Source organism: Peromyscus leucopus, chromosome X (assembly GCF_004664715.2).
Source record: "Peromyscus leucopus breed LL Stock chromosome X, UCI_PerLeu_2.1, whole genome shotgun sequence".
NCBI lineage: Eukaryota > Metazoa > Chordata > Mammalia > Rodentia > Cricetidae > Peromyscus > Peromyscus leucopus.
In genome coordinates this window covers 131,469,117-131,491,605 of record NC_051083.1, presented here as the reverse complement: position 1 = coordinate 131,491,605, position 22,489 = coordinate 131,469,117, and the positions used below count along the sequence as shown (strand labels likewise).

At 39.1% G+C, this 22,489-nt stretch overlaps 1 protein-coding gene across 4 annotated transcripts in view; it reads right to left on the bottom strand.

Moving 5' to 3' along the window:
* Positions 1-22,489, bottom strand: part of Aff2 (AF4/FMR2 family member 2) — a 638,276-nt gene that overhangs the window by 141,973 nt on the left and 473,814 nt on the right. For all 4 annotated transcript variants that reach the window (XM_028855771.1, XM_028855773.1, XM_028855772.1 and 1 more), the window contains exon 7: positions 3,651-3,747. In XM_028855771.1, the coding sequence (XP_028711604.1) occupies positions 3,651-3,747 (97 nt within the window). The remainder of the gene's footprint in view (positions 1-3,650; positions 3,748-22,489) is intronic.

Genomic DNA, 22,489 nt, shown 5'->3' with positions numbered 1-22,489 from the left:
ATTGTGCCATCTCATTATAGAAAATAGCCAAATCTATGAGGACAAAAAAAAAATAGATTCCTGAGCTATCAAGACCAGGTAAACTATTTAAATATACCAATAGCCCCCAAGGAAATAGAAACAATCACTTAAAGACTCCCAACCAAAAAAAAAAAAAAAAAGGCCAGGACCAGATGGTTTCAGTGCAGAATTCTATCAGATTTTCAAGGAAGAGGTAACACCAGTACTCTTCAAATTGTTCCACACAATAATAGAAACAGAAGGAATATTACCAAACTCCTTTTATGAGGCTACAGTTACCCTGACACCCAAACCACACAAAGATGCAACAGAGAAGGGGAATTACAGACCAATCTCCCTCATGAACATTGATGCAAAAATACTCAATAAAATACTGGCTAACCGAATCCAAGAACACATCAAAAAAATTATCCACCATAACGAAGTAGGCTTCATCCAAGGGATGCAAAGATGGTTCAACATACAAAAATCTGTCAATGTAATACACCATATTAACAAACTGAAAGAAAAAAAACACGTGATCATCTCATAAGATGCTAAAAAAGCCTTTGACAAAATCCAACACCCCTTCATGATAAAGGTTCTAGAGAGATCAAGAATACAAGGAAAGTAACTAAACATAATAAAGGCAATTCACAGCAAACTGATAGCCAACACCAAATTAAGTGGAGAGAAACTCAAAGAGGTTCCACTAAATTCAGGAACAAGACCAGACTCTGCCCATATTTATTCAGTATAGTATTTAAAGTCCTAGCTAAAGAAATAAGACAACAAAAGGAGATCAAGGGGAATCAAATTGGAAAGGAAGAAGGCAAACTTTCCCTATTTGCAGATGATACGATAGTATATATAAGTGACCCCAAAAATTCTACCCAGGGAACTCCTACAGCTGATAAACTCCTTCAGTAATGTGACAGGATACAAGATTAACTCAAAAAAATCAGTAGCCCTCCTGTATATAAATGATAAATGGGCTGCAAAAGAAATCAGAGAAACATCACCTTTTATAATAGCCACAAATAATATAAAATACCTTGGGGTAACTCTAAGCAAGTGAAAGACCTGTATGATAAGAACTTTAAGTCTCTGAAGAAAGAAATCAAAGAAGATATCAGAAAATGAAAAGATATTCCATGCTCAAGGATAGGTATAATTAACATAGTAAAAATGGCAATCTTACTGAAAACAATCTACAGATTCAATGCAATACCCATCAAAATTCCAACACAACGCTTCACAGACATGGAAAGAACAATACTTAACTTTATATGGAAAAACAAAAATCCCAGGATAGCTAAACAAATCCTGTATAATAAAGCAACCTCTGGAGGCATCACCATCCCTGACCTCAAGCTCTATTATAGAGCTATAGTAATAAAAACAGCTTGGTACTGCCATAAAAACTGACATGTGGACCAATGGAATCAAATTGAAGACCATGACATTAATCCACACACCTATGAACATCTCATTTTTGACAAAGGAACCAAAACTGTACCATGGAAAAAAGAATGCATCTTTAACAAATGGTGCTGGCATAACTGGATCTCAATTTGTAGAAGATTGCAAATAGATCCATATCTGTTGCCATGCACAAAACTCATGTTCAAGTGGATCAAAGATCTCAACATAAATGCAGTTACACTGAACTTGATAGAAGAGAAAGTAGGAAGTAGTCTTGAATGCATTGGCATAGGAGACCACTTCTTAAATATAACACCAGTAGCAAAGACACTGAGAGAAACAATTAATAAATGGGACCTACTGAAACTGAGAAGCTTTTGTAGAGCAAAGGACATGGTCAATAAAACAAAACGACAGCCTGTAGAATGGAAAAAAGATCTCCACCAACCCCACATCTGACAGAGGGCTGATCTCCAAAATATATAAAGAATTCAAAAAGATAGACATCAAAATTCTGAAAAATCCAATTTTAAAAAATGGGCTACAGGGCTTAACAGAGAATTCTCAGTAGAAGAATTTACAGTGAAGGGGAACACTCCTTCACAGTTGGTGGGAATGCAAATTTGTGCAACCAATCTGGAAATCAGTATGGCAGTTTCTCAGAAAATTGGGAATCAATCCACCTCAGGACCCAGCTACACCACTCTTGGGCATATACCCAAGAAATGCTCAATCACACCACAGAGACACATGCTCAACTATATTCATAGCAGCATTATTGATAATAGCCAGAACCTGGAAACAACCTAGATGCCCCTTAACTGAAGAATAGATAAAGAAAATATGGCATGTATACACAATGGAGTACTAATCAGCAGTAAAAAACAATGATATCATGAAATTTGAAGGCAAATGGATGGAACCAGAAAATATCACCCTGAGTGAGGTAACTCAGACTCAGAAGGACAAACATGGTATATACTCACTCATAAGTGGATATTAGATGTAAGGCAAAGGATAACCAGACTACAAACCACAGCTCCAAAGAAGCTAGTTAACAAGGAGGACCCTAAGAGGAACACATAGATAGCCCATGAAAGGAGAAATAGATGAGTTCTACATGAGCAAACTGGGAGTGGGTGGTAATGGAGCACAAATAATGGGGCATGAGAACTTAAGGAAATGGGAGGGTCAAGCTGGAACAGGGACAGAGTGGGAGAGCAAGGAAAGAAATACCATGATAAATGAAGACATCATGGAAATATAGGAAGGGGCAGGGTGCCAGGGAAGTTCTCAGGAATCCACAAGAATGGCCCTACCTTGGACTACTGGCAATGGTCGAGAGGATACCTAGACTGGTCTACTCTGGCGACCAGACTAGTGAATACCCAAACTGTCATCATAGAGCCTTTATCCAGTGAATGATGGAAGCAGATGCACCAGGTGGAGCTCCAGGAATCCAATCGATGAGAGAGAGAGAGAGGGATTCTGTGAGCAGTGGACGTTGAGATCATGATGGGAAAACATGCAGAGATGACCAGCCACAGTAGTGGAAACCCATGAACTATGGACTAATAGCTGTAGAGCCCCCATAGGACTAGACTAGGCTCTCTGGATATGTGAGACAGTTGTTTAGCTTGGACTGTGTGGGGGGTCCCCAGGCAGGGGGATCGGGATCCATCCCTGGTCCATGGGTGGGCTTTTTTGAGCCCAGTGCCTAGGATGACACCTTGCACAGCCTTGGTGCAGGGGGAAGGGGCTTGGACCTGCCTCAGCTGAGTGTGACAGGCTCTGCTGACTCCCCATGGGAGACCTTGACTTGGAAAGTATGGGGATAGGGAGTGGGTTGGGGGGAAGGTTGGGTTGGGAAGAGGGAAGAGGGGGGACCTGTGGTTAGTGTGTAAAGTAAATAGAAAATTTCTTAATAATAAAAAGAATAGATTAATAAGATACCCTCAGGGATTAAGGGAAAGGATGAATGAGTATATTTCATGGGTATAGAGATTCCATTTGGGATAATAAAAATATTTTGGGATTGGTGATGGATGTACAAGTTTGTCAGTATATTGAATGTCACAAAGCTATGAATTTATAAATACTCAATTTTATGTTATATAATATTCTTTCTTTCCCTGAAAAAGGAAGAGGCTGTATTTATGAAAGCCATTGTATTTCTTTGTGTCCACCCACTTCAGGCCCAATGCAAAGATCTAAGATCCTCCTACCTGGTAGAGCTCATTGGCTGTGCATTGAGTTGTCAAGGTCTTCACAGGCTCAAGGTCATCTTCATCACTGCTCAGCTTCAGGTCATCCTCAAGTATCCTGAAAGAAATCAGAGTAGTATTAGTGTTACAAAACATCTTGTCTAATTATTCTCAGATGCATCTTGCAATGAGAATAAAACTATTGTTACTATAATCTGATAGCTGCAATTCTGTCAAAAGTGCAGAGGGAACCAAGATTCTTACAGATAATTATATATTTGAGCTCTTTTAGTTATGTCATACACTGCACACATATCTTCTCCCTCTAACTTACCCTAAATCAAGAGAGCAATAGATGATTTCATCATCTCTAGAGACAGCAGGAATCTATATATTTTGACTATTAAAAGGATAATAAATGTTATGGTCAAGCACTATCAGGTGATGGGGGATTGTATCTCTATAGGAAGTTTCTTTGACTCTTCTAGGCAGGAAGACAGGCATGATAACAGTGCTAGGCTGCTCTGGGGGATATTGGAGTAGACTGCTGAGGTTCTCTGTATGATAGAGGTCAAGGGAACTTTCACTGCCTCTCTGTACTGGGCAGCTCAGTGACCACAGAAGAGTTGAGTGAGAAATGGCTAGGCATTAAATTCTTGATATATGATCCATTTCTTGCAGTAAAATTTGATCCATAAAGGTATCTGAAAAATATGAGAGGTGATGAACTGGCATTTTCAAGACTGTTAGGTGTCCACATAATACCATTAGTTTTGACAAAACTGTTAATTTGAGTGTTATCTATCTCTAGAGTCTAGGTTGGAGTTAGAACAGGAAGACCAGCTTATTACTCTAAAGTTCCAGGTACATAGCCTTCAATGATCAATTTTATTTCACCTTTTAATTGATTCAATATGAATTTAGAGCTCTTTAGGATACAAGTGGAAGGATTCTCAATCATTCTGTACCATTTCCTAACTCCCAGGCATGATGCTCTGCTCTTCTGTTCTTTTTTTTTTTTTCTTCTTCCTGGGTTAACATCAAGCTCAACTCTAAAGCCAATCATATACTGTGCCTTCCCATGTCTCAGTCAAACTTATTTCCTTTACAAAAGTTTTCTAGAAAGAATAATCTCTACAAAGAATCTCTTTCCTATATAAGTTCCCTAAACTGTGGCTGGATCACAGCACAGTTTTCCACAGTGCTTCCCTCATTGCCATATGGGTGACAGGACACATTTGACTCACTTCCATCTTCTTTATAGCATCTTTCCAAAAAGGATAGGGTCTGCCAACTTCATTTTCTATACAAGAAAGGAAAGGTTCAGATAGGTGAACTACTTTACTCAAGGTCATATATCAGTGCTAAAATTCCCATTTCTGGAGTCCCATTTGTATTATGCATCTATAAGAAGGAAGGGAGAAGGGGAAATGAGGCTTCTAATTTGGTTTAACATGGAATTTTATTTTAGAGGTGTTGTTCAATTATTGGAAAGGGCTTCATGTCACAGTGGGTATGCAATAATTCTCCAAAGAAAGCATAGCTCCCCTACTCCCATACTCAGCCATAGAAGTCCAGGATATAGATATTAAGGTCTAAACAACAACAACTGATGCAAAGGGTGATGAGGAGGACACATATTTGAGTTGGTCTTAGATCAACTAATTTGGCAGGATTTATGACTGTCCTGCAAGCAACTAATGGCTGTCTTGGAGATCTTAGTGGAGAAGACTATGTATCTTGACATTTCAAGTTTTGGGTTTGTGGCTCTAAACAAGCAGTTCTTTACAATGCATCCTGGAAAATGAAGACTGTATACTGTATCATTTTTACAAGCTATAGAATCAAATATTTTAAAACTAACTGTGCTTCTCATTGTAAAACTTTTGCTCTGTGTGTGCATTTGTATATGTTAATATGTGTCAATGTGGCCAGCACAATGAATGACACAAGATTCATCCATTTGTAGTGGTTAATTTCCTGAGTCAGGTAAAGTGTTACACATGTGGTAATATATTGTACACCCTAATAAAACTGCCTGAGGATCAGAGGACAGAGCCAGCCACTAGATTAGACATAGAGGTCAGGCAGTGGTGGCACACACTCTTAATCCTATCACTTGGGAAGCAGAGATCTGTCTGGATCTCTGTGAGTTCAAGGTCACACTAGAAACAGAGTCAGGCAGTGGTGGCACACACCTTTAATCCTATTACTGAGAAGCACACATGCCTTTAATCCTAGGAAGTCATGTCTTGGCAGATAAAGGGATATAAGGCATGATGAAACAGGAACTCACTCTCTTTAGACTGAGGATTTCATAGAGGTAAGAACTAGTTGCTGGCTGTTCTGCTTCTCTGATCTTTCAGCTTTCACCCTGATATCTGGCTCTGGGATTTTTATTAAAAGACCCTCTAACATTCAAATGACATCTGGCATCCAACTTGTGGGGTATGAACTCACAAAAATGCTGCTTGCCTGTGGCCTTATAGGCCACATCTCAGACCTGAGCTGCATGTGACCAGAGTCTCCACCCCATGTGGGCTGGAGTCCCTAACCCCTTGGTAAGGTTTTGTTGCAGCCTCTCTGCAGCAAACTCCCCAGGCCCAGGCTCCAAACATGCTAGAATTAGTTGCTTTTTCATGTTCTCTCTGGCTCTTTGGCTTCTCCCCTCTCCCAGTGGGTTGTGGCTTTCTTTGGACCCCTTCCTCAGGCTGCTGCCACACCATCATCTGAATTGTCACTGTCAGCAGACTTGGTGAGTCAATTGGGATTTATTTAAGGTAGGAATTAGTTAAAAGAAAGTTTTTCCCCACATTAAAAAGTGGGAAACATTTTTACAATGGAGGGTGTTTAGTCTCTGTTTGATAACACATTAGGTGGTCTGAAAATGGAACAATTAAATGAGAGGATAATTAATGTAGATGGGATTATGTAATGTCAATTATAAATATTATCTGTTTGATAATTTTTGTTATATCATTAAAAAAGTTGGTTAATATGAGTGCCAAGATAAAAATTTTAGAAAAATTTGTTAAAACAGATCATAGAGAAATTCAGACCCAGACAGAGGAATTTAAAGGTGAACCAATCTCAGCACTGAATTATATGGTTACAGAGAAAAAGCCTAAGGCTTTCAAATAGCCAACCTTAATCTAGCCAGTAACCTCACAGGAACTGCCCACTGCTCAAAACTGTGTAAGAGCTAAATGGACTCCTGTGCAGATGTTATATTTGAGGAGATTCAAAGAAGCTATTGTGTCTTATGTTTTGCATTCCCCATTTGTGAAGCAGATGTTAAACTAATGGTCAACTTGTAATAGAATTATTCCTCAAGACTGGAGAGATTTGGTTACAGCTGTCTTAAAAGCTGGTCCCCAATTACAATGGAGAACCTGGTGGAAGGATGAGGTTAAGACCATTGAGCAATGAAGTAGGGCTAGAGGTATGGAAATCTCCCAAGATCAACTTCTTGGAGAGAGATATTATGCTAATTTATAAAGTCAATCTCTATATGATGACCATACCCTGGCTTTATGCTGAATGGCTGCCTTAAATACTTGGGACAGAATTGAAGAAGTAGGAAAGAAAATTGAGTTATTTACAAAAGTTATACAGGGCCCAAAAGAAACCTTCACTAATTTCCTACAAAGGCTGTCTTCAGCAGTAAATAGAATGATACCAAATTTAGAAGCTAGACAGAAAATAATTGAATCTCTGGCTTTTGAAAATGCTAACACACAATGCAAAAGGATAATTAGGCCATTAAAGGCAAGTTCAGCACCCTTGGAGGTATAGATATGAGATACAAACAAATATTGACTCTCATGACCTTGATGATACTTGGATAGCAGAGGTGATTTCCAGAGGTTTGAAGAAAAATAGTAATGTCAGATGTTTCAATTGTAGTAAACAAGGTCACCTAAAAAGGTATTATAAACAGGGCATTCCTAGAAACAATTTTTTTTCAAGGAACAATGGCAAAAGAATGTCCCTCCCTTCTGGATTATGCAGAAGGTGTGACAAAGACAAATATTGAACTAAGGAATGTAGACCAACAAATGACAGACAAGGTAATCCTTTGTCTTTGCTGTTGGGAAACCCTCTGAGGGGCCTCTCACAGGCCCCCATGACAAATTTAGTTCAGTCCTCTCCTGCCATCGTGGAAGAAACCCCTTCCCAGAGCAATTAAAGAACCTAATAATGCCTATTGTAAAAACTCATACTGCTCTGGGTGATAGAACAGCTTTAGAAAATAAAACAGAAATTTAAGGAGGAATTATAAATCAAAATTGATAAAGATTAGATTTGGGAACTCCCAAAAGTTAGGGTTGTAGAAGGGTTTTGTTTTTGTCTTTCAGGGGAACAAAAGCATCCAGCTAAGGAATCTGAAAAACACTGAACAAATGAGACATCTGAAGACAAAGGACAAATCATCCAGAAAAAAATGTCCCATGAAAAAGATTTTCTGCAGTGAACCATGACCATGCCTAACAGCAACTTTGAAGTCTCCAAAAAGATGATGGAGCCTCACAATGATGATTCCATCAGGACAATGATAATGCCATTAAGCAGACAAATATCACCAAAAGTTTGTCTTTGGACTACAAACTACTCAGGATAATATCAAGATGGCTAGCTGAGATGATACAGCCTCACAGACTACTCCAATTAGGACTTGACCATAATCCTAAAATTTCTTTGTGTTCCCATAAGATAACAAACACCCCCAATAATCAGGAAGTAGCTTAGAAAACTATGCCCACATTCCCCAAAATGTGGATTATGGATGTTGTGTTTGTTTAGAGGTTGGTTAAAAATTGTTATTGGTCATAGTAAATCTCTTTCTAAAAGGAAGGGACATATGATATAGAAATGTATTATATAGAAATGATAGGCTGAAAGGGTAGACTAGTGAATCTACTCTGAAAAAAAAGAGAGATAGACATAATAGGATAAAAGGGTACATTATTGAATCCACTTTTCAAAAACAACTACTAGTTTTAAATATTTTACTTTGGATTAGATTTTTGTATATTGTATACAACATACAAATTTGTATGTTGATACAAATTTGAGATTATATTTGTTAGGTCATACTGTGCATACGTTTCTAATCTAGTTCAAGTTATTGTACCTATACAACTCATTTAACAATGCAATGCAATTTTCTAATTCTTGAGAGTTTTTACCAACTAACTAGGATATAAAGAAATGCAAGTTATTATTTAGTCACCTATTACAATCAAACTTGTAGTCATATTAGGTATGTTTCAAGTTCAAACAGAGATATATTTTAGATAGACAGGTCATCTTTAAACACTAGAGATCTACAGGATGTGGTATTTAAAATGTTTTAATAATATAGATTCTTTTTTATGACTATGAGACATGTCTGCTCTTGACAACACCAATCAACCTCAGAGCAGATGATGGGCATTGAAGAAATTCCTTATGGAACAAAAGCCACTGGTCAAGAAAGTGCCCTTGCCTCAATCGCTGATAGTCCAAATGGACAAGAAGGACACACACAAAAAAGGACTGCTAAGCTTTGCCAAGATGAGGTAGGAAGGTGCTTTAGAAAATTCTGCTTCACAGACAAATCTGTCAGATATACTAGGCCTGTAGGCTGAAGATGGATGCCTCAGTGTTGCAGAGGAACCTTGGGTGAGTGAGTGTCCAGATAGCCAGCTGTTTTTGTCATTTTTCACATTTTTGGGAAGTCACTTGTTTGTACTTCCTGCTTACTTAGGTAATATTGTTTCATACTAAGGTCTCTTAGGGAGTTGAAGATTAGGTAGTTATAGTTTTCCTTGTTAACAAATTCAGAAAAGAAACTCACTGAAGAGGTGTAAAGTGTATAAGTTTGAAAGACATCAAAAGATATTTTTCGATTGGTAATACACATTAGGATAGAAAGTGAATTAGGTACAACATTTTGAACTCACCAAAAAAGAATAAATAATGGAGTATTTTCTCTGAATCTGTCAAATATTAATGGACTAGACACTGTTAATGTAATTTTGACTACATATATTGTATATACTTATTTTACTTATTGTATATAGTTTTTCTTATATTAGTTATAACCTTTTTTATTATTTTAGACAAAAAATGGGAAATTTGGCAATATATTGTTTACCCTAATATACTTGTCTGAGGATCAGAGGACAGAGCCAGCCATGAGATTAGACATAGAGGTCAGGCAGTGGCAGCACACACCCTTAATACTATCACTTGGGAGGCAGATATCTGTTTGGATCTCTGTGAATTCAAGGCCATACTGGAACAAAGCCAGGCAGTGGTGACAAACACCTTTAACCCCATTACTGGGAAGAACACATGTCTTTAATCCCAGGAATGATGTCTGGGCAGAGAAAGGTATATAAGGCATAAACAAAGAGGAACTCACTCTCTTTAGACTGAAGATTTTATAGAGGTAAGAACTTGTAGCTGGCTGTTCTGCTTTTATGATCTTTCAGCTTTCATCTTGGTATCTGGTTCTGGGTTTTTTATTGAAAGACCATCTAAGATTTGAACAACAGGTAAGTATTGGATCTGAGGCACAAAATGTAATACCCACAAGGAGTCTGTGATAGAAATCTGTTGCTAGTGACACTTCCTAAATGAGGTTTAAGGATGTTATAAAATGTTCTTATGACTACACAAGTAGAAGTCATGGAGACAAACTTGGGACCCAAACCATCTGCAGACACAATTTAAGAGTACATGTTCTACTAGAGGACACAAATCATAAAGTATGGTACATGAAATCATATCAGCAACAAGAACAAAATGAACTCACAAATTACATTAACATAAAACAACCACTGGCTCATCGTAGGCTCTGACATCGTCGGAGTCATTATGATCTCTGAGCTATATGTGTATTCCTCACTTTTCAGTGGGCTCAGATTTTGGTTGTGAACAGTGGGAAGCACAACTGGAGCTAATAGTGAAAATATTCAATAAAATCATAAAATAGATCCATGCAATCATTCATTTGGAAAGATGTTATCTTGGTGAGAAAAATAGTAGGGATTATTAACTCACTACAAAGGAAAGTGTCTGTGTTCCTGTGCTTCTACCATTTTAATTTCCTGAGTAATCTGGGGACAAACAATGGTCATTCAGGATATGTCTAATAGTATCTAAAAGTTGGGTCTAGAAATGAGACAATGGTTTTTAGGGTTGCTTTCCTTCATGTAGAATGAACCCCAGGGCAAAGGTCCAAATTTAGCTTTTTTTACCCCCTAGATAACTATCTATGATTTTACCATGGAAATGAAATATTCTCTAATTTACCTTTTGAAAAATGGGCAGCTACTGATATCATTCTGTTCCTTAGGACTTTTTCAGAAAATTCTGCCATCTTAAAATTACCTTATGCATTTCAGGGACTTCTTCTACCTGCTTGTCTTAGGGATGTGAGGCTGTTCACTCAGCACCCCCTCCCCCAAATGGGGCTGTTCCACTCAGGTTTCAGGTTTCAGAAGCCATAGCTTCTGGTCCATCTACTTATTTGGGGGTCTTCTGATTATTTTGATTGTCATTTACATGCTGAGTATTCAGAGTCAATGACAATCAGAGTAAGATCCTGATAGCTTCAGTTGCATTCTACAGCTGGGCTTGGGTATAATTGGATAATTGAAAGAGTTGGGATACTTGAAGATTTATTCCTTCTCATCAGAGTCTTACTGTGTACCATCTTCTAGAACAGTAATTTGGCTCCATATAGCTCTATTTCTTAAAGGAACTTTCTTCTTAATAAGTAAGCTGAAAGGAATGTAATATAAGCAGTTTCATATTATTCATGGAATTACATATTTGTCCTACTTACTGGTCTGTATTCTATGTAGCACTAACTCATTGGTTGGTAGAAAGGTAAGTAACTAATTAAGAAGTGCTGATATTTTTTAGAACATCAAGTTTCAGAGGGTAACGGTTCTAAGCCTTTCCCTCATGTCTTATGAGGAATTTCATCTAATTTTTGAAATTTTAAATTATGCTTGGTGAATCTTAAATTATGCATGGTGAATCTTCATAACAATTGGCCATTGCCTTGAAAAACTTGTATTATATTCTATGGGAATCTCCAAGATCTAACAAGTGAGGTCCTAGGGTCAAGTGCCTCAAACTAAACCCATAGCCTGTGTCTGTCCCAGATCTTGGACCTATTATGTACATGAAGACCCAGGAAAGACTGTATTCAATAGCTGATGGCTTGCTACAAATTGCAGAAAATAAGCATCTTCAATATTTTGGTGGCTTAGCATGAGAACAAAGAGCTTTCTCCTAGGGGCTGTCTAGTCCAGACCTATCAATGTTTCTGCACTGCTCATGAGTCATAAAAAGTTATTAAATGGGTAGGGAAAAAATAGCATTTCTGGCCCCCAGCTCCCATCCTGCCCCGACTTCCCTTCTGGACTAGAGGTGAGCATCCGGGCCCAACCCGGACCCCATCCCTGGGCACCAGCCACTCCGGAAAGACCTGCCCAACTTGGCCCCAGGTTCTAGCCACCGGGCAGGTCCCCTTCTAGCCCCACCGGGAGGGATCCCCTTTTCCAAGCCCCCCGGAAGCCACAGCAAAATCCACACTCTGCCCCCATGCCCATCTGCCCAAGACCCCAGCCACTACCTGAGACTTAGAGACTGGCCCCCAGCTCCCATCCTGCCCCCGACTTCCCTTCTGGACCAGAGAGCTCCAATCCTGCTCCCAAGCTCCCTTCTGGACCAGAGACTTCAGGTGTAGAAAAGAGCTTCCATCCTGCCCCGGAGTTCCCCATTTGGACAAGAGAACTCCCATTTGTACAAGAGAGAGAGACTTCATGAATGTGTCAGCTTTTTCTGAACCAAGTACACTGATAAGACCAAGAAGGAACCACAAGGAGATGGGCAGACATCAAGGCAGAAGTACATACAACAAAATGAAGAGCAATACAGCATCACCAGAAACTAGCCTGCCTCCAACATCTTGACCTGAACAACAAAAAATGGAAGAAGCAGAAGAAAGTAGCTTTATGAGTAAAATCATGAAGAAGTTAGAGGCTTGTGTAGAGGAAAAGACAAGAAAATTGGAAGAACGCTGTAAACAACTAGAGGAAATGGAAAACAAATTAGAAGAAAACAATAAGTCCTGGAAGAAAACAATAAAGTCCTGGAAGAAAACAATAAAGTACTGAAAGAAAATCATGAAAAAGCAATGAAACAAATAAAGGAAACAGTCCAAGACCTGAAATGGGAAATTGAAAAAATAAGACACAAACAGAGGGAATAATAGAACACCTGAGTAAAAGATCGGGAACTTCAGATGCAAGTATAACCAACAGAATGCAAGAGATGGAAGAGAGGATCTCTGGCATTGAAGATACAGTAGAAGAAATAGTTTCATCAGTCGAAGGAAACACTAAAGCCAACAAAGTCATGAACCAAAATGTCCAAGAAATTTGGGACACCATGAAAAGACCAAACCTACGAATTATAGGGATAGAAGAAGGTGAAGAATACCAACACAAAGGCACAGAAAATATATTCAACAAAATTATAGAAGAAAATTTTCCCAACTTAAAGAAGGAAATGCCTATGAAGATACAAGAAGCCTATAGAACACCAAACAGAATAGACCCCCCAAAAAAAGTCCTCTCGACACATAATAATTAAACAACTAAATGTACAGAATAAAGAAAGAATATTAAGAGCAACAAAGGAAAAAGGCCAAGTGACCTATAAAGGTAAACCCATCAGAATAACACCTGATTTCTCAATGGAGACTTTGAAAGCCAGAAGGACCTGGACAGATGTAATACAGACATTAACAGACCATGGATGTCAGCCCAGACTAATATACCCAGCAAAACTTTCAATCATCATAGATGGAAGGAACAAGACATTTGAAGACAAAGCCAGATTTAAACAATACCTATCCACAAACCCAGCCCTACAGAAAGCACTAGAAGGAAAATTCCAACTTAAGGAAGTCAGATACACACTTGAAAACACAGGGAATAGAAAAAGCCACAACAGTAAACCCCAAAGAAGAGAAGTACACACACACTACCACCAAAAATAACAGGGATGAACAATCACTGGTCGTTAATATCCCTTAATATCAATGGAATTAATTCACCTATAAAAAGACATAGGCTTACAGAATGGATACGAAAGCAAGACCCATCTTTCTGCTGCATACAAGAAACACATCTCAAATTCAAAGACAGACACTACCTAAGAATAAAAGGCTGGGAAAAGACTTTCCTATCAAATGGTCTTAGGAAACAAGCGGTTGTAGCCATCCTGATATCCAACAAAATAGACTTCAAACTAAAATCAATCAAAAGAGATCAAGAAGGGCATTACATCCTCATCACAGGAATGATCCACCAAGATGAAGTTTCAATTCTGAACATTTATGCCCCAAACACAAGGGCACTCACATATGTAAAAGAAACATTACTAAAGCTTAAACCGCATATAAAACCCCACACATTAATAGTGGGAGATCTCAACACCCCACTTTCACCACTGGACAGATCTCCCAAATCGAAACTTATCAGAGAAATAAAGGACTTAACTGATGTCATGACACAATTAGACCTAATAGATATCTACAGAACATTCCATCCTAACAAAAAAGAATATACCTTCTTCTCAGCACCCCATGGAACTTTCTCTAAAATTGACCACATACATGGCTACAAAGCAAATCTCAACATATACAAAAGAATTGGAATAACCTCCTGTGTTCTATCAGACCACCATGGTTTAAAGCTAGATTTCAACAACAACAAAAACTACAGAAAACCTACAATCTCAAGGAAACTGAATAATGCTCACCTGAATCACCAATGGTTTAAGGAAGAAATAAAGAAAGAAATTAAAGACTTTCTAGAGATCAATGAAAATGAAGACACCACATACCCAAACTTATGGGACACTATGAAAGCAGTGCTAAAAAGGGAAATTCATAGCACTAAATGCCCACATAAAGAAGTTGGAGAAATCCCACACTAGTGACTTAACAGCACACCTGAAAGCTCTAGAACAAGAAGAAGCAAAGTCTCCCAGGAAGAATAGACGCCAGGAAATTATCAAAGTGAGAGGTGAAATTAATAAATTAGAAACTAAGAGAATAATACAAAAAATTAATGAAACAAAGAGTTGGTTCTTTGAGAAAATCAACAAGATAGACAAGCCCTTATCCAGACTAACCAAAAGACACAGAGAGAGAATCCAAATCAACAAAATCAGAAATTAAAAGGGGGACATAACAATAGATATTGAGGAAAATCATGAGAATCATCAGGTCATACTTCAAAAACCTCTACTCCACAAAACTGGAAAACCTAAAAGAAATGGACATTTTTCTAGATAGGTACCACATACCTAAGTTAAATCAAGTCCAGATAAACTACTTAAATAGTCCAACAACCCCTAAGGAAATAGAAACAGTCATTAAAAGTCTCCCAACCAAAAAAAGCCCAGGACCAGATGGTTTCAGTGCAGAATTCTACCAGATCTTCAAAGAAGAGTTGATACCAATACTCTCTAAATTGTTCCACATAATAGAAACAGAAGGAACATTACCAAACTCCTTCTATGAGGCTACAATTACTCTGATTCCTAAAACAAACAAGGATGCAACAAAGAAAGAGAACGACAGACTGATCTCCCACATGAACATTGATGCAAATATACTCAATAAAATACTGGCAAACAGACTCCAAGATCACATAAGAACAATTATCCACCACGATCAAGTAGGCTTCATCCCAGGGATGCAAGGGTGGTTCAACATACGAAAGTCCATCAATGTAATACACCATATAAACAAACTCAAAGAAAAAAACCACATGATCATCTCACTAGATGCAGAAAAGGCATTTGACAAAATCCAACACCCCTTCATGATAAAAGTCTTGGAGCGATCAGGAATACAAGGAACATACCTAAACATAATAAAGGCAATTTACAGCAAGCCAACAACCAACATCAAATTAAATGGAGAGAAACTCAAAGCAATTCCATTAAAATCAGGAATGAGGCAAGGCTGTCCACTCTCTCCATACTTATTCAACATAGTACTTGAAGTTCTAGCCAGAGCAATAGACAACATAAGGAGATTAAGGGGATACAATTTGGAAACAAAGAAGTCAAGCTTTCCCTATTTGCAGACGACATGATAGTATACTTGAGTGACTCCAAAGATTCCAACCAGGAACTGATAAAGCTTATAAACACCTTCAGCAACATAGCAGGATATAAGATCAACTCAAAAAAATCAGTAGCCCTCCTATATACAATGGACAAAGAAGCTGAGAAGGAATTAGAGATACATCACCCCTTAAAATAGCCACAAATGACACAAAATACTTTGGGGTAACACTAACCAAGCAAGTGAAGGACCTACATGACAAGAACTTTTAGTCCCTGAAGAAAGAAATTGAAGAAGATGTCAGAAAATGGAAAGATCTCCCATGCTCATGGATAGGTAGGGTTAACATAGTAAAAATGGCAATCTTACCAAAAGCAGTCTACAGGTTCAATGCAATCCCCATCAAAATACCAACACAATTCTTCACAGACCTGGAAAGAATAATACTCAACTTCATATGGAAAAACAAAAAACCCAGGATAGCCAAAAGAATCCTGTACAATAAAACAACCTCTGGAGGCATCACAATCCCTGACTTCAAGCTCTACTATAGAGCTACAGTAATAAAAACAGCTTGGTATTGGCATAAAAACTGACATGTGGACCAATGGAATCGAATTGAAGACCCTGACATTAACCCACACACCTACGAACATATAATTTTTGACAAAGAAGCCCAAAGTGTACAATGGAAAAAAGAAAGTATCTTCAACAAATGGTGCTGGCATAACTGGATATCAACATGTAGAAGGCTGCAAATAGATCCATATCTGTCACCGTGAACAAAACTTAAGTCCAAGTGGATCAAGGACCTCAACATAAATCCACCTACTCTGAACCTGCTAGAAGAGAAAATAGGAAGTAGTCTTGAACGCATTGGAATAGGAGATCACTTCCTAAATATAACACCAGTAGCACAGACACTTAGACAAACAATCAATCAATGGGACCTCTTGAAACTGAGAAGCTTTTGTAAAGCAAAGGATACGGTCAACAAGGCAAAGCGACAGCCTACAGAATGGGAAAAGATCTTCACCAACCCCACATGTGACAGAGGACTGATATCCAGAATATATAAGGAACTCAAGAAATTAGTCATCAAAATGACCAACAGCCCAATTGAGAAATGGGCTTTAGAACTAAACAGAGAATTCTCAACAGAGGAAACCCAAATGGCTGAAAGACATTTAAGGAATTGCTCAACATCCCTAATCATCAGGGAAATGCAAATCAAAACAACTCTGAGATACTACCTTACGCCTGTCAGAGTGGCTAAGATCAAAAACACTGAAGACAGTTTAGGCTGGAGAGGATGTGGAACCAGAGAACCTCTCCTCCACTGCTGGTGGGAATGCAAGCTTGTACAACCACTTTGGAAATCAATATGGCGCTTTCTTAGAAAATTGGGAATCAATCTCCCTCAAGATCCAGTTATACCACTCCTGGGCATATACCCAAGAAATGCTCAATCATACCACAAGAGCACTTGCTCAGCTATGTTCATATCAGCATTGTTTGTAATAGCCAAAACCTGGAAACAACCTAGATGCCCTTCAACTGAAGAATGGATAAATAAATTGTGACACATATACACAATGGAATACTACTCAGCAGAGAAAAACAATGGCATCAAGAGGTTTGCAGGCAAATGGATGGATCTAGAAAAAATCATCCTGAGTGAGGTAACCCAGACTCAGAAAGACAAATATGGTATGTACTCACTCATAGGAAGATGCTAGATGTGGAACAAGGATGACTGGACTGCTACTCACATCACCAGTGAGGCTACCTGGAAAACGGGACGCCAATATAGACACAGAGAAATGGATGAGATCTACATGACCAACCTGGTCATGAGTGGGAACAATGAAGGGCGACGGTCGAGGGAAAGAGAGTGGGAGATCCTAGCTGGATCAAGAAAAGAGAGGGAGAACAAGGAATAGGAGACCATGGTAAATGAAGACCACATGAGAAGGGGAGGAAGCAGAGAGCTATGGAGGCCCATGGAGATCCACAAAGATACCCCCACAAAAGACTGCTGGCAATGGTCGAGAGACGGCAGCAACTGACCTACTCTGGTGATGGGATGGCCAGACACCCTGATAGTTGTGCCATAAACCCCATCCAAGGACTGAGGAATCTGGATACAGACATCCACACCTGGGCCCCTGGTGGAGCACTGGGAGTCTAATTAGTGAGAAAGAAGAGGGTTTATATGAGCGAGAATTGTTGAAGCCAAGGTTGGATAAAGCACAGGGACAAATAACCAAATGAATGGAACACAGGATCTATGAATCAAAGGCTGAGGGGCCCCCAACTGGATCAGGCCCTCTGAATGGGTGAGTCAGTCATTTGGCTTGATCTGTTTGGGAGGCAGCTGTGCAGTGGTGCCGGGTCCTGGGCTCGTTGCATGAGTTGGCTGTTTGAATCCTGGGACTTATGCAGGGACGCTTGGCTCAGTCTGGGAGAGGGAGACTGGACCTGCCTGGACTGAGTCTACCAGGTCGATCCCTGATCTGGAGGAGGTGGGAATGGGGGATTGGCTGGGGGGAGGGGGAGGGGGCGAGAGGGGAAGAACAGGCGAATCTGTGGCTATTATGTGGAACTGAATGGTGTTGTAAAATAACAAAAAATAAAAATAAAAAAAAAAGAAATGCTCAATCATACCACAAGATCACTTGCTCAGCTATGTTCATATCAGCATTGTTTGTAATAGCCAAAACCTGGAAACAACCTAGATGCCCTTCAACTGAAGAATGGATAAATAAATTGTGGCACATATACACAATGGAATACTACTCAGCAGAGAAAAACAATGACATCAAGAGGTTTGCAGGCAAATGGATGGATCTAGAAAAAATCATCCTGAGTGAAGTAACCCAGACTCAGAAAGACAAATATGGCATGTACTCACTCATAGGAAGATGCTAGATGTGGAACAAGGATGACTGGACTGCTACTCACATCACCAGTGAGGCTACCTGCAAAAAGGAACCCCAAGAAATACACAGAGAAATGGATGAGATCTACATGACCAGCCTGGTCATGAGTGGGAACAATGAAGGGCGACGGTCGAGGGAAAGAGAGTGGGAGATCCTAGCTGGATCAAGAAAAGAGAGGGAGAACAAGGAATAGGAGACCATGGTAAATGAAGACCACATGAGAAAAGTAAGAAACAAAGAGCTAAAGAGGTCCACAGAAGTCCACAAAGATACCCCCACAAAAGACTGCTGGCAATGGTCAAGAGACAGCCGGGACTGACCTACTCTGGTGATGGGATGGCCAAACACCCTAATAGTTGTGCCAGAAACCCCATCCAAGGACTGAGGAATCTGGATGCAGACATCCATGGCTAGGCCCCTGGTGGAGCGCTGGGAGTCTAATTAGTGAGAAAGAGGAGGGTCTATATGAGTGAGAATTGTTGAAACCAAGGTTGGATAAAGCACAGGGACAAATTACAAAATGAATGGAAACACATGAACTATGAACCAAAGGCTGAGAGGCCCCCAACTTGATCAGGCCCTTTGAATAGGTGAGACAGTCGATTGGCTTGACCTGTTTGGGAGGCATCTAGGCAGTGCTACCAGATCCTGGGCTCGTTGCATGAGTTAGCTGTTTGAAACCTGGGACTTATGCAGGGATTCTTGGCTCAATCTGGGAGGAGGGGACTGGACCTGCCTGGACTGAGTCTATCAGGTCGATTCCAGTCCTCAGTGGAGACCTTGATCTGGAGGCGGTAGGAATGGGGGGTGGGCTGGGGGGAAGGGGGGGCAGCAAGGGAGAGATCAAGGGAATCTGTGGCTATTATGTAGAACTGAATAGTATTGTAAAATAAAAAAAAATAGCATTTCATAGCACAGGAAAATTATATGGAAATCAGAATTCAGTTTTTACATGTCAAGTTTTATTGGCACACAGCCATCCCCATTCATTATGTATTGTCTCTAACTGCTTACATGTCATAATGGTCAGGTTGACTAGTTGCAACAGAGATGAAAGCAAGTAATATTTGCCACTGTTGAAAAAATATTTTCTGATCTTCCATGTTAGGTCAATGTTTATCAAATTTTTAAGGGAAAAAATTCTTCCTATGCCAAATGAATCTCCCAAAGAATCCCAAGTAAAAATAAATAAAACAGGACTTCCTTAGATAGTATCAGAGATAAGTGGAACAGGGTTGAAACAAAGTCATTTAGTAAAGTCTCATTTTATGGAGATAATTATGGCTTCATAGATACTGCATAGGATTATGAAAATACTGAAAAGCAGTAGTGGGGTGTATTCATCCTTTTCTAAGTATAGGTGTGCCACATAGGAACTTTATGTCTATTCTGCTTACATAAGCCAAAGTTAGTAATATGAAATCTCTCTTGTATGACTGCTGATGTGCACCAAAATGCTGTTTCATGAACCTTGAATTTTCTTAAAACTAATTACATAAATTCAGAAAAAGTTCAAAATTTCAGCTCTATGGTCATTATTTAAAATTTGATTTTCATTTCAGTGCTGTTTTCCTTTTGGTTGCATAATTTTCTATCAGTTACTATGCAAATATAAACTGCCTGCAAACCATGCAGATTGCTTTAAGATTTTTCAGGGCTCTTTCTTCTCTTCCCTCTCTCCTCTCCTTTAGTTGTCTTCTTCTTCTTCCCCTTCTCCTTTTTTCCTTCTATTTTTTCTTCTTGCTCCTTCTCCTCATCTTTCTCCCCTTCCTCCTGTCCCCACTCTCTGAGAAAGCATCTAAACTGGGATTTTCTGAGAGAAGGTCTATTAGATCTGTGTAGATCTGAAAAAAAATATTCTGGGATAATTTCTGAATTGAACAAATAATCTCTTTTCTTAATTTTTCTTTGAGAATTTCATATGATTACTGCATTATATCACCTCCCTTTCCAACTCCTTCCATGCTCCCGACTGCCTCTAAAATCTATGACCTCTTTTTCTTTAATTAGCATTGTTTTACACACACACACACACAAAAAAAAAACTTACTGAGTCCTTTTAGTGTTGTTTATATGTATATGTGTTTAGAGCTGACCAGTTGGTATTGGATAAATAGATAGGGAAATTATCCCTGAGGAAGATGAATTTTCCTTCTCTCAGAAGCCATTAATTGTCTGTAGGTCTTCATGTAGGGGTGAGCTTTATGAGATTTCCTCATCCATGTTGGTATGTCAAACATTGGGTTTATACGCATTAATCATCATATTCAACATCACTGCTATTAGTGTCAGATATCTCTTCTAGGAGCTTTGATTCCAAGCACTGTGCTGTTTGTAGTACTCACTTGTCTGTTTGGAAACAGATCTGAGTAGCTTTATTCTCAATTAGAAAGACATATTTCATGCCAAGAATCCATCGCTTTGTGGTTGTCCTTCTCAGCCTTTCTTAAGTTTCCAAGAGCCCCCAAAGCTGATTAGAGAGAAGAAACCTCCAAAGTACCTCATGATCAGAAGGTACTTCATTACTCATCTCTCCAGATCAGCTTCTAATTATTAAAGGATTGATTAAAGAGCTCCTTTATGGAGCTGGTCCATTAATCTCCACCTAACACACCCCTTAAAACAACTGAAGTATTCAGGTGCTGTTAAGGGCACTACAACTCATGTCTGCTGAAAGCCGTGATGCCTCAAATTAAACTCATTGGTAGCTAGGACCAATACTTTAGCTGTATCTGCAAATTCGAAGACACTGATAACTGAGCACTATAACTTGGACTGTTTTTAGAGAAAGGCTACAGATAATAGCTGTTTACCTGCATTGATACAGCAGATAGGATATATTTTATGCTGATGCACAAATAATTTACATTTTATTTCTGATTGTTTAAGCAAAATGCTCAGACTTGACTATGTAGGTCCAACTAAATGTTGATAGCAGTGTTGCTCAGTTGTTTATAAAATTCCCCCTGATTTGTATGCTCAGCTCTTTCTGCTGCCAATGAAAATGACTCTTTACATTTCAAAGTAGAGGGAGGTAAATTGCCTCATAACCCCCATCGACAGTGTTGCAGCTCTACACAATGCTACAGCTGGCATATGTTACCTATGCCCTGTATACATTTCAGCAGTGAATATTTTTTAATGTACATACTATTTTTAATGTGCATGCATACAAGACAGGTTAAGGTCAAGAAAGATAATTTGCTGATCAGCCTGGTAAAGCCCCAAACAATATTTTCACATTTAGACTAGTTACTACTTACATGATGAAAGATAGGAAGAACTGCCAAAATTTCCTGCTCCTTTTGGATTCTTAGTTCTACACACAAAAATGAGTACACCAAAATCCAAGTGGCTGTGAGAAAATTTCAGAGCGAGTAATAGGACAGTCTGTAGCTGGGCTCTTAGGAATATGAGCTCAGCAGACTTTTATGCTACATTTCTTCTATTCTACAAGGACAGAACAGGTTTTGTAACTCCAGAGATCCTGGGAAGCAATAGAAAACTTTCTTATGACAGCCTCCCACAGGAGATAAGAAGGCAAGTGGGAGACAGCCTTGAAGTACATATCATGTTTGTCTCTGCTGTCTGGGAAGGGAGGAATCACTAGGTGTTCCAATGACATTCAGATTAGCTGCTGACTATGTGGCCAGTTCATATACCTGCAGTCTTCATGGTGACATGGTAAACATGTTTCCCACATCACCAAACATCTTCACCAGTTGGTAACTATATCTTATAGGACCTCCCTTGCAGATTCTTTTTGCCAT